Source organism: Herpailurus yagouaroundi, unplaced genomic scaffold (assembly GCF_014898765.1).
Source record: "Herpailurus yagouaroundi ecotype Mexico unplaced genomic scaffold, PumYag 206, whole genome shotgun sequence".
Classification (NCBI taxonomy): Eukaryota; Metazoa; Chordata; class Mammalia; order Carnivora; family Felidae; genus Herpailurus; species Herpailurus yagouaroundi.
In genome coordinates, this window is record NW_024412437.1 from 5,568,888 (window position 1) to 5,582,581 (window position 13,694).

Here is a 13,694-nt window from a genome sequence, read left to right on the forward strand (position 1 = left end):
GGCTCGAACCCACGGACCGTGAGATCATGACCTGAGCCAAAGTCGGACGCTTAACCGACTGAGCCACCCAGGCGCCCCTGCTATGGCATTTTTGTGAAGTTTGCTTAATCTGAGCTGCATGAATAGAGATTTTTTTTTTCTTTTTGCTTTTCAATCTTTAATCTCCAAGTTGAATTTCTCTGCACATACCTAGAGTTTGGCAGTTTGCATTATTTTCCAGATGGATCAACTCTTCATTAAGAGAGACATAAGTACAACTCGTGGCTGTCGATGTGGCTTAGAGAGTGGCTTTTTTAACTGTTTCAGTTCAAACCAGCTCTCCAGGGTCAAGGGAAAGCAATGCTTTGCCCATTTACTATGCTACAAAAATTGGTTTCTCCTTCTGCTATCCGATTCTTGAGAAATCAGTGTGCATAAATCTATGAAATTTCTCATTATTTTACCACTGTGTCAGTCTAAAATTACTTTGTAGGGGACAGGGTTATTTGTAAATCAGAGTCCGGGCTGTCTTTGCCAATCCTTGTATTTTACCATAGGTGGGGTTTATATAGCCTAATTACATCTATTTTCCAAGTAATAAATACTCTGTAGCAGAAACATATCAAAATGGGAGGCTTACAATAAAAGTTATCTTTAAAATGTCCTCATCACTAGGCATATACTTGATAAATACTCTGTAGCAGAAACATATCAAAATGGGAGGCTTTTCATAAAAGTTATCTTTAGAATGCCCTCATCACTAGGCGTATACTTGACTTGGGAAGAGGTTGGAAGAGTCCAGTTTAATCCTAATAGGGGTACTTTAATCTGTTTACCAAACACATCTGTTAAGTTGCTAATCTCATGTATTGTCAGTGCTGAATATTAATACCATGTGTTCCTCTTTTCTCTTGCAGCAACATCCATTTTTCACCCTACACGAATCCAAAGCAACAGACGTGGCATCTTTTGTAAAATTGATTCTTGGAGACTAAATACCGTGGACTCAATTGATTGGCCCTCCTGTGGATTGGTGGGTTTACAGGGTGAAGCAGGTTCACTAAAGCACCAATAGAAACTCATCCTTGAGATAATTTAATCCTGCCTCTCAGAAGGTTGTTTCCCCCCATTTTCTGTTCTTTTCTTTTCCTTTTTTTCCCCTCCAAAGGGGGCCTTGGAATCTATAGTATAGAATGAACTGTCTAGATGGATGAAATATGGCAAAGGCTTAGGACTTAAAAAGGTGATTAAATATTTAATGATGTGTCATATGAGTCCTTAAGCTTCTCAGACTTCTCTTGTTCTTCATAAAACGAATGCATTGGCCCTGGTCAAAAGGTGCTACCGTAGTGATGAAATTGTAAGTAGATCTGTAGTCTGTCCCACTTATTATTTTAATATTTATGTTTAAGTGCTTGGTTGAAAAGATTCCATTTTATGCAAAGAGGGAGATACAAGAGGCAAGGTTGGGTTGGCAATATTTATAGGGCTTTTATTTTTAAGTTCAGTCGTGTCTGTGGTCCAGAGGAAACTATTTAATATGCATCTTTAAGAGTATTATAACAATAACAGTGAGGAGCTCTTCTTTGTAAAACACCTGTTCAGCTGTTGTGGCTGCTTGCCACGTCCTTAGATTTCTGCTCAACTCCTGGGTAGTAACCACATATTTCAGGTGAAGTGGTGAGGTATCCCAGTCATACCCTTTCCCCAACTTTGGGAAACATAAAATCACTTTTGTCGCATCTCAGAGTCACGAGTTGGGTTCTCTTGGCCTTTGTGGTATTAATGGAATGTGATTCCTGATGCAGTTTTTTATCACCTATCTACCCTTCTACATGTGTGCCTGTGTATATTTGATAAGTCCCAAGCTCCGCCAAGTGGCTTCTGTGGACATCTCTACTTAGCGGGGAGGATATATGTCAGTTCTGAGAGGAGATGTCATGTCAAACCACACTGAGAATTGGTGCCTTCTTCTGCCTCTGTCCCTCCTTACAATGCATAAGCCCCAAGGTTTGCCTTTGTGTTAAGATGCGCTTTTTGCTTTCTTTTCTTCTTCCCCCTTGTTCAATAAAGAAGCCTTACTATTGATGGGAGGGCTGCAATACAAGAAAATAAAAGTTCTTTGACAGGATAGGAGATAATGGGGAAGGTGGAATTAGTTCCTAGGAATAGACGGCCCGAATGCCAGTGGTTGAGGCCACGTTTCACTTCAGTAGCACACAGCAGCACGGGGTAGGAGCCTCCGTAGGAGGCTAGTGCCATTATGGGTTCCCGGCAGGTGGACAAAGCAGTGAAAGCTCTTTCTTAAGACTAAATATGGCCCTAGGTTCTCTAGGTTCCTTGATGAAAAGTGAGTGAATTGATGCAGGGAAGCTGTAAACCGATAATAACCAGCAAACATGGCTTTTGGACGTTGGGTTTACACGAGGCTATTCTTGAAGGACAACGATGGAGAATTTTGATGAGAAAGGAAGAAGAGAACTCCCTCTCTTTCTTTCTTTGCCTCAAGTTCACAGATATGGAGATTATTCCTCCTGAAAATCTTCTCTTCTTTCCCTTTTAGATTTTGAAATGCAGTCGTTAGTTTTTCTGTGTCTGCATTTTCCCCTTGTTCTTGTCTTTTGTCTGGCTCAGAGCAGTTGCCCAGAGTGAGTATGGCCCTCCCGTACACTTCTTTGTATCCCTAGTTCCAAGAGATACCTGTTTGATCAAATGTAGTTTCATCTTCTTTAAAGCTACCTCTGTTCCTCATCTTCTTCCAGCCGGGAAAAGTGTATTATCCCAGTGATTATGGCCATTCTCTTTCTCACCTACCTGACTAAGTTGGGCGGTTTTCCTTGTTGAGACCAAGAGAAAAAAACATCACAACTGTATTCCTTCTTTTCTTCATCTGTTTAATGAAAAAAGCAAGTAGTAGAAAACTCAGAGGTCCCTCCGTCACAGCTTTTGGCGGAGTACGTAAGGCAAAACCTCGTTCTGGTCGGAGTCAGACAACTCATACCTGTTGTTCAGTGCGGTTTCTACTTAGAAATATTCTTAACCGAGTGTGTTCTCATGCATTCGCCTCTCCAGTTTGTGAACCCAGGGCCCAAACTTGCAAAACAATCGTACTGAGACAGAGAAGGAGTTTGTCAATGGTTCTCAACCTGATGCACACTGGAATCAACTGGGAGCTGGTGAACACTGCCTGTGCCAAGTTTGGGATTTCATTGGTCCAGGGCGGGGCCTGGGAATTGGCATATTTCACACGCCACATCAGAGAGGGCGTGTTCCTGGAATACTGACTTGGAACTTGGAATACGTTGTCTCCATAGAAATGATGTACAACATGGTGATTAGATATCTTATGTGCTCAAGTAGAATGGCTTGCTAGACTTACGAGTCTAAATTCTAGAGTGTGTGTGTATGTGTGTGTGTGTGTGTGTGTGTGTGAGTGTGAACCGTGTTATAAGTTCTAAACTAATTTTAAAATAAAGAGAGAGATGTGTAAACCATATTTAAGTTGATATAAGTTGGAAGGTCTTCTGTACGTACACACAGGTCACTCGACCCTCTATATTACTCCACTCATTGTGCATCAGCATTATTATTGTTTATGGTTACCTTTGGTTGATTAGCTTTTTAATTGTGGTCCTACCCTCCTGTGCTCTTTGTTAGTCCTGAAATGTCAGACGTCCAAGTCTAGGACATGAAATACTCATTAGCCTCAGCATTTGAGGAAGCCAGCCCTGAGACTAACACGACCCCTGGCTTCTCCAAGTGCATTTGATTTAGTGTCTTTGGAAGGTAGTCACAAAAGTGACAGAGAAGGGCTAATGTTTTCATAGTTTTTAACATTAAAAATGCTTTTCTTGACCAAGAGGCTTCATTAGCTCTGCTCAGAGAAACTACTCTGTTTCTCCCAAAGTCGTCTAACAAAATGCTTAATCTTTGGCTTAAAAGTGCAATGGATGCCCAGTTCCTGATTCCCACCCCCCCCCCCCAAATGCTTGTTTTGGTGATGTGACTGCCTGTGGCCTTGAAGGGAAGATTCATATATTCATAAAATTCATTGGAGTTGGTCAGATCAAGTAAAATGAATTAAATCTCTATCGTACTGGGGATTTTGTCTTCTTAATGCCTCTCTATGACTTAGAGGGAGATTTGCTGGCTTAAAAGCAACCTTCCATTTTTTATTGAATTAGCAAATAGAAGATGCAGTTGTTAATTGGACCCCTGAAAATTTACATATTCAGGTGGAAAAATGCCAGAGTAAAATCTGGGAGGTGGAAGCTATCAAACCAACCCTATTAGAATAGAAAAAAAGAGAGATTTTATTGTAGAAGGTCTGTGTTCCTCTTGTCTAGGGGTGTGTGTGTGTGTGTGCACGCATGTGTGTGTGTTTTAGCACTGTTAATATGCTGGCAGCTAAAGATGCTCTTTGGTTTTCTTTGGCTTTAATTGGGGTACTCTGGATTTCTTTAGGAATCTGTTGAAAGCTAGGACCTTTTCCCTAGGAAAACGCACATGGTACATGGAACACGTAGTTTTGCAAACATGTTTTGTTGAGGGGAGGGGAGTGGAGTGCAGTTTATAGACCCCGCAGGATCAATAACCTCTGCTCTGCAGAATGTGGACTGTGACGTTCTGGACCAAGACTGGCAAAGTTTTTCTGTAAAGGGCCAGATAGTAAATATTTTTGCTTTGGGTTGCATTAGTCTGTTACAACTACACAGGTCTGGGGTTGCAGTATGGAAGCATCCATAAATAATACACAAATGAATGAGCGTGGTTCTGTGTCCCAACTAAACTTTATTTACAGAACCAGGCAATGGGCTGGATTTGGCCCACAGGTTATGGTTTGCCAATACCAGTCCTAGAGCATCGAATGCAAAACTCCGATTGATTGAATATGTGTATAGAGCTTTTCCATTTAGTTAGTGTTCAGCTCAGCTGTTGAGGCAGATCAGGAAGATGGACATAGAAACGAATTTGGGAAGAGTGGAGACTGTTCAGTCCCATGGAAATTGCCTCTTAATTTTCTTAGGTAAGTATTCCTTGCCCTGGAGGCCATGGGACAGTTTTCCTCAGATGAAATTGGGCACCTGCTTTTTCCATTTCCATACAATAGCCGGCATAACGTATTTCAACTTGGCAATAAAAAGCATTCTTCTCTCAGACATCAACGGCATTCTTGTCTCTTAGCTTTGCATTTTATTTCTCTCTGGGACGTGATGCTTGTGCAGGGAGGATCATGCAGCCAGACACTAATCCTCGGGTTTTCCTTTTTTCCTGAACTGCATTAAGATTTGAAAATTTGGGAGGCCATAGTTACGTCAGAAGTAGAAGGCAGATAGACGTCTTAAAATATTCCAGGTTATCCCCCTGTTCTATTTGGCCATCATTTGAGAAAGGAAGAAAGATAAGTATGGGGTCAAAATTCATGTTCTCAGGTAGACACAGAGCTCTAGGCTCTCACTGTGACAGGAGACTTGGGCCCACCCCTTGGGTACTGTCCTTGGACTTGGAAAGACAAGGCTGCTTTATCTTACTCCTTTCTTTAATCCTCACTGAATTTCTATTCTAAGGGGCTTATGCAAAATGCCTCCTTTCTGATGTGATTATCTTGGGTCCCTTGTTGAGTTCCTGGGCCCCCTAGTCTCTAGTGAAAGCTTTGCCTTCCCCATGGGACCAGCACAACTGTCCTTTCCTTTGTCTTTGGTCAACCCTTGTCCCTTCTTTGCTGTAGGAACGCTACACAATGAACTGTCTGTCACCTAAGGTGCCCAACTCCACTTTCCTCTTCCAGAATAGTCCAACACAGCTGACCTAAAGCTGCAGTTGCTTGGTTATTCAGAAACAGTTTTCTTCCTGCTGCATCATCAGGCAAACATAAATTATACTTAGAAGGCTGCTTGGAAACTCTTAAAGAGCATATTTAAGTATTTGATCTGGCAATTTACCTGACAGAAAGTTTTCTCTTCGCCCTGGGAAACCAAACCTGAATTCCAGAGCCTTCAAAATGAAACCATCCTTCTGGGGAAAGCACCTTGCCACTAGACATATCACTCACCACCTGTTCCTGGTATCTGCAAAGAAGCTGTGTCGTTTTGCTGGGGTTTAGAGAGTCACTGTTGACAGCTATGCAAATATAATTTCCCCACCTCAAGTTTTCTAATGGAGTCATTTGGAATCAGCACCTAAGTTTATCTTTTTAGCTCCTGCCTCAAACTCCCTTTTCAAGCAAAATTTCTCCAAAAGCTCTTTTCCTATCTGACGTGAAGGGGACTGGGCCCTAAGTAGAAACACAAAGGAAAGTCAAGGACTTTGTGGTAGGGATTTTTTTTTTTTTAAGAAAAAAATATCACCTCTAACACAAACATGTGTTAATAGAATTAAAAAATATCCAATCCAGTTCCCAGGGACTGTCAGCATCTTGACATCATTTGTATTGTCATTTGAACTAGGACTCTGAGCCCTCTATTCTTGGGAGTTTAGAGTGAGATTTTTGGAGATGTGCATTGTGTTTCTGTCTCAAGAGTTGTCAGCATGGAAAGATTCCTCTGGGGGCTGTTCCTCCTGACACATACAGGGTTTCCCAGGGTCCACGTCTTTCTGGGACTCAGGGTCTCTTTCGAGGAATGAGGTTAATGCTCTTAGGACCTGGAGACTGATTTCAGGGAAAGCCCAGGAAAGTTGAGGCACGCACTTGTGGCTTAATGTAGGAAACAGAACTTCCTAAATAGTCCCCAGAGTTTGTGGCTTCGACTGGGCCGCCTTGTCTTTCCTGGTTTCCTTGATTGCATTTGCTTGTTTTTCCACTGCCCACGCACACAGGACCTGGGCTGACTGAATGCTTCTGTGGAAAGGAACTGATCCAACCATTTTCATATGGCAGAACTCAGAACCAACAGTTTTGGTTTGGTTTGCCTACCTGGATTCTGTTGTTCCCGAATCTTGAAAATGAATGTAAGCGATGTCTGAGAGGACTTGTAGCAAAACCCTCCTTCTGAACGTAAGACCTTACAGCGAAACTTCCATTCATCCTGTAAAAAAGGATTGCTGGGTTGGGTATCTGTTCCTCTTAAGGAATATTCTGTTGTGGCCAGAAATGAGCAGGTAGCATCATTTGGTCACTACTAACGTTCATTCGTATTGGAGTCTGCAAGCTAGTTCAACAAAGCAAGTCAGGTCCCTGCCTTAGGAGACTGTCATCAGACTTTGGGCTTTAAGGCTGAACAGTGATGTGAAATTATGTTTGGGGGCGGGGAGAGACGCAGAGAGCAGTGCTTAACCAGGGTCCCCGAGGAGGAGCACGCTGGAAAAAGAAAATGGCAGACAGGTATATCGCTTAACCTATTTTCAGTATTCCTATGGACGCGATCTCCTATGGGAAAGACCTGTCAAAAAGGCAAACATTAATTTTTGTTCCTTAAAAATACTGAACTAGAAGAAGATTCAGAGCGTGGCATTGGCTTGGACCTCAGAAAATGTTCTCTTGTTTCCCTAGTGTTCTTGACGCTACAGAGTCGCTCATTTAACCTGATGACACCCAGAAAAAAAGATAAATGATTAGTGGTATTATTTTGAGAGCATGCAACCCACCCATGAGCTAGACTCTGAGTAAAGAAATGCAAACACAGAGCTGAGCCCCTTCATCTTTAGTTCTGGTGGCTGATGGTTTTAAGGAGGGTGGACACCAAAGGCTATCTGATGAACATACTTTTTCCATGAGACAGAGGATGGTGAATATTCTTAGAAAGACACCACAGGTCTTCATCAGAAGAGGAGAATTTATAGTTTTAAAACATAACGCTCAAAGCTAGTTTGAGTTTTCAGAAGAAGGGACTTGTGTGGGAAAGTAGTTTTATTTTCTGCCGATCTCAAATTGTCTTCCTTGCTTGTGTTCAGTACTCGTGGAGGGAGGTGTCGAGGGCACCAAGTGGTTTCCAGACTCTGTAGAGTGGTGCCCGTGGGGGTCTCTGGTCAGGAAGGGAAGGGGAAGAGAGAAGAGTGTGATGGCCATCTGAAAGCCCCATCAACCTCCAATGAGAATATTTGGCTACTGGTATCATTCCCCCTTCACTTAACTATCATTCCCCTTAAGTCTCTGTGGCTATTAAAGGCTTGGGGACTATGGATGAAGTCACTACTTGGAGACCAGAAGCAGCCACAGAACCCGGGAAATTTTGTAGCCAATGCTGTCTGTGCAGCCCTGGCTTCTGCTGTATTCCGTATGCCAACAGGGCTTGGAGGTAGAAGGGCAAAAAGAGAGGGCCATTTCTTTAAATTTCTGAGCATGAATCATTTGAAAGAAAATGCAAACATTGATATGGGATGGCCATGCATATAGACTCTTGAATTGCTTATTTTTCAGAAGTGGTTGCAAATAATCTGATCTCAGTGGCAAGGAGGGGCAAGAGGGGGCTCTTGATGGGTAGTGGAATATCTACATTTCTATGTTTTCAGGAACAGGAGTTGTCATTTTGGTTATTGACATTTAGAAAAAATTAAAGTTCTTTGTATGATTTTGGCACAGAGCAGCGTCCCATCTGAGAGTCAAGCCAACGGTTACCCTCGCTGGGTGTTCCAGGTGAAGATCGGTCAGGGGAAACTGGTACAGCCTTTGGAAGCTGAAAACAGGTGGTGTTATCTGTCCTGAACTGAACACAAGGGGATCCTTAGGCATCCATTGAAACATATCAGGTGGCTTCCACACACACAGAGTCTGTGGTGAATTCTGCTAACGGTGCTTTAGCCGCTAAACCAAATTGAACAGCTGGGGGGTTCCAGCACCCATTTTAGAACTCTGTATGTGTCATAAAGCTACATTTGGCAACAATTTGTGGAGCCCTTGGCCAATCTCTGCGTAAAAAGCCACCGGAGGAGGTTCAATTAAGAAAATTCAGACAATTTATCTGTCATATTTTCCCCGTGTTTGGTTTATTCTTTAGTTTCAAATTTATTTTTTGAGTGGAGTGATTTTCTATAGGGGCCAAAATGATGTTTTAGTAAAATAACAGGTATTTTTAAAGGAAAAAGAAAATGCCTTCATGACGTAATTAACGTCCGCCATTGCAACATATTTTCTGCTGTACAGAATCATCACATTAAGTCACTTAAAGCTGAAAAAGGTGTTAAGGATGTAGTTCAAAGTCTTTGTTTAAACACACGAACATTTTTCTATATATTTTGTGAAAAGCCTGATGGAGTGCAGGATGTAACTTCTGTATGGAATTGAACTTTATAAGAATTTTAGTAAACTAGGTGGGTTTCCCCAGATTCCTTTGTGCATCAGTTTCATTGCTGAAAATGCTGCTTCCAGTTATTAATCTGGTCTTTGTAAGGACACACACACACACACACACACACACACACACACACACACTTTTTTCCCTTACATGGTGTGAATTTTATGATAGACCTTTTTTATTTGTATATGTGATGGATTGTTTTCCTGTGTTGTACCCCACATTTGTTTGTAAGCCGTGTTGATTGTAAAGACAGCTGTTGGGCAAGTGGAAACATGTCTGGTCTCTACAATCCCTTGATGCTAAGAAGGAAGTAATTCCATATGTTCGTTAGGCCCTGCAAACTCTTCCTAATACCTGAAATATGATGCAAGGAGATTGGAGAGGTTGTGCACCCCTATCATTCAAAACCCCATCTCCAACACTGTGTCTCTGGAAAGTGTGAAATAGCAGAATGACTACCATTTTGTGGATTCTGTCATTGACTGACTCCCTCATCTTTCCTGCTCTATAGAACATGCTGCTAGCTTTCCCTGGTGGAAATCATCTCCTCTTTATGGATGGCAATATCTTCTCTTTATGAATGAGGCAGACTGGACTGGAGAGTATGGAATTCATTAGAAGTTCATAAAGTAAAGGCCTCTGAAGGATGTGGTAGAATGTTTCCATGCCTTTGAGGTGATTGGGAAATTGATGCTCTGGCCTTGGGAACGTTTTGCTTGTGAGCTGCAGAGGGAAAGGAGTCGGGGAGGGTGTACTTCATCTGTTTTCCTATAAGGAAATGTACAGGGCTGCTCTCTCAAGGTGAAAGCATTTCTCACCGTTGTCCAGGAAAGAAAAATTATGAATATCAATTGATAATTTCAGTCAGGCTCTAGGATTGTATTTAAAAATACCTGTTTTATGGGGAAGCATGCCTTTTGTTGACTTTGCCCTATTGGCTTTGGTGGCCACCATGCATTTTTACTTTAGCCTTGTTTTCCTGTTCTCCAGATCGTGTGCATTATTGTTGTTGTTTTCTTTTGAACTACTGCTTATCGTAAATGGTGATGTTATCTCAGAATTCCTGAAGCCAAGGAAATAGCTACTGTGCAGGACTTGGGGTAGATGAAAGCATTGGTATTGATGTAGGTTAAGATTGGACAGAGTTACCAGAAACATACTGAAGGTGGCTTTAAAGACAGCGTGTTTGTTTTAACATTTGGAGAAGCCACCTGTTCTAGGATCCTTATTCTTGGGAAATCCATCTTTTCATGCAAATACCATTTGTGGTTCATACGTAACAGCCTGGATGACTGGCCTCTGTCAGTCACTCTACAAGGAATTCTAATAATTGCCAAAGGTGGAGGTAATTTTGCCTTTTATAGGTCATTCTATGGTGAAATTTCCAATCATGGTATCTTATAAAAAGAATAACTATTATTTCCCATCTCTTCCCTGATCCAAGAGCACAGTAAAGGAAGAGTAAAGTTCTGGTGTGATACAGAATAGTTCATTGAATCTGTTTTTGACCAAGGAAATGGCTGAGATGTTGAACTAAGTGGTTGTTACATGGTTCGTATGGTGACCTCAAAAGGAAAATGAAATTGGGACATTAAGTCAAACTTGGACTCCTCTGTTGGTGAGGAGCTTACACTTTGATTTCCTATCTCAGGATATTCTTCAGTTTCATACTGCTGCTGAGGAGGAAGGAACAAGCCGTAGACTCTAACTGGTCTCCGGATGTTTGTGCGTGTGTATGTAAAACTTCACACTGTGTGTGTTGTGTTCAATGTTGTGTCAATCTATGAACTGACTCAAACAACAATTTGAAGAGAGAGAAGACAGTAATAATGGCAACAGACACCCATCCACCTCTTTTTTGTCAAAGTGCTTGCTATGACTTTCATAGCTAGGACAAATAGCATACGTATTCAGGAGCAAGGTGTCCTTGAAAGAAATGGTGTGTTGATCTCATAAGAAAATGTACAACCAATAAAAGACATTTTAAAAAGTGCAGCGAGTCTGTATATTAATTGAGTTGTGCATGGAAATTCTTTGTTCCAGGGATATGCTACTTTTACGTATAGAAGCCCTGCAGGTGGAAAAAAGAAAAAAACTGGCTTGAATGATTCATTCTGTTTTTCTTCTCCCATTCCTACCACCCTACTTCCAAAACATAACGCAGCAAAGCATACCAAGACAACAGTGTTGTAGTCCTGAAGCTTCATTAGAAAGTCATTTCCATGGTAACGGACTTCAGACTCAATCTTCTTATAGTCAGTATTCCTAGGTTAGAAGTGAAGGCCAAATATTACATTATTAAAATTTGATGGCTGTGGGAAGGATGGGTCCAAATGGCTTAAATGAAAAGAAGCAAGGCCCTGACTTTATGTCTCTACAGATTTCTGACCCTGAAGTCTTAGGCCAACTAATCATTTGAATTTTTCCTAGTCCTACTTGTAGCGTGCATAATACTAGGAAATTTGCTTTACATCATCAGGCATGCTGTGATGCGGACGTCCTGGGATAGAAAGAAAATGTCATTTCGAGTATATATGGTTGGGTCTGCAGAGTTCTCTGGTTTCTCCTATAAACTGAGTGCCTAAAACTATTTCATGAGCATCCACATTAATCCAATTTAGACAAGAATGGCTAGATCTTAATGTTACCATTTTGAGTGGATCACCAGTTACACCCAGAGGTGTACTGCTGTCTTGCTTATTGCCCAAACACGTTGTGTTGCTGAGTCAGTAGACTCCTTTTAAATCCCCTAGTATTTCACCTTGGACAGATATCATCTCAGAGTTGAGAGTCTGAAGTGGAGGACTCACCCTACTTCTGCGTATGTTGCTTAAGTATTTTCCAATGCTGAGACTCTATTATACTGATCTGGAAGTCCTGCCTGTCTACTGTATTAAGATTGAATCGTTCATCTTTCTTCAATGATAGGGCCTCCTTGGCATTGGGAATTTTATCTTAATATGGGGTGGGGGTGCGTGGAGGAGGAAGGCATCAAACACCGTATTCTCAGGCATCATGTATGAAAGTATTTTATACAGTCCTCTGTAGTCATTCCTTATTTTCATACATTGAAATATCAGATCTTAAAGTTTTGTTCCTTTCGATGGGTATAATGCCTTCTTTTTTTTTGCATGCTTCTCATGTTGACCAACACCAAGTTGCCCCCATCCAACTGAGTTCCTGTTTACTCAAGATTTTGTAGGAAACTGTGAATTAAACTGGAAAGTGGAGAAAATGATTGGGTTAGTAACAAAAGCTTCTTTGGTTTTGCCTTGGTCATTTGACGATCTACTGTGACATAACAAACCCTGAAACTTAGTAGATGAAGATAACAGCTTATTACTACTTCTCCCAGGCCTGTGGGTTGGCTGGGCTCAGCTGGGTGGTTCTTGCTTGTCATCTCTCATGCATTTGTAGTTGGGCAGCTGAACCAAGAGCCACTGGGGGTGTCCTCACGCACTTGTCTGGTGCCGGGCAGGGGTGGCTGGACTGGGCTTGATCAGGCATCTCTCCTTCAGGCAGCCTGTCTATGTGTCTACCGTGGGCTCTTCACAGCCCCTCAAATTAGTCATCCGAATTAGATTTCCCTCAAATTAGTCATCCAAAAGCCCCAGGCAGAATACTGGGACTGTGTTTCATGGTGGGGCATTTTGAAGACTAGCTACATGCTTGGCCAGTCCCATATAGTTAGAATATACTCGTGACCTTTAAAAATGGATCTCATTCCTTGTTTCCTAAATTGGAGGTCCAGAGGCAGTACAAGAAATGTACTAACGTTCATGATGGAATTAGTTTTCCATTCATTTATTATCCACAGTTTTGTCAAGGCAAGCACTTTGGTCAATGACGTTGTCCCGTAGAGGCTGAAGTAGCCATCCCTGCCTGAAAGTCTGAAGCCATAGTCGGAATGAAAATAAGACAAGTGTCAAGAACATTGATACTTGGGGCGCCTGGGTGGCTCAGTCGGTTAAGCGTCCGACTTCGGCTCAGGTCACGATCTCGCGGTCCATGAGTTCGAGCCCCGCGTCGGGCTCTGGGCTGATGGCTCAGAGCCTGCTTCCGATTCTGTGTTTCCCTCTCTCTGCCCCTCCCCCGTTCATGCTGTGTCTCTCTCTGTCTCAAAAATAAATAAACGTTAAAAAAAAATTAAAAAAAAAAAAGAACATTGATACTTGATGACCCATGAAACTGTTAGTATGTCCCTGCCACCCCAGACGTCAGGGCTCATGAATACTTGCTGAGTAGCTGTTTTCTCCTCAGATGGAAATGGCTTTGATTTTTATTTTAAAAATAATGCATTAGGAGAAAACTTAGAGAATACATGCAGGAAAATAAACATTATCCCCAATTCCGAGTGAATAGTTCATATCTTCCTTATTTTTTTTAAGTTTATTTATTTATTTTGAGAGAGAGAGAGAGAGAGCACACGCACGAGAGGGGAGGGGCAGAGAAAGAGGGAGAGAGAGAGAATCCCAAGCAGGC

The 13,694-nt window shown here is 41.9% G+C and overlaps 1 protein-coding gene across 5 annotated transcripts in view; it reads left to right on the forward strand.

Moving 5' to 3' along the window:
• MAP2K6 (mitogen-activated protein kinase kinase 6) overlaps positions 1 to 11,207 on the forward strand; it is a 122,872-nt gene extending 111,665 nt beyond the window's left edge. For 4 of the 5 annotated variants that reach the window (XM_040452227.1, XM_040452229.1, XM_040452228.1 and 1 more), the window contains exon 12: positions 897 to 11,207. In XM_040452227.1, the coding sequence (XP_040308161.1) occupies positions 897 to 974 (78 nt within the window). In that variant the 3' untranslated portion in view covers positions 975 to 11,207. The remainder of the gene's footprint in view (positions 1 to 896) is intronic. The other variant, XR_005783781.1, reaches the window with a different exon arrangement.
• Positions 11,208 to 13,694: the final 2,487 nt, after the last annotated feature.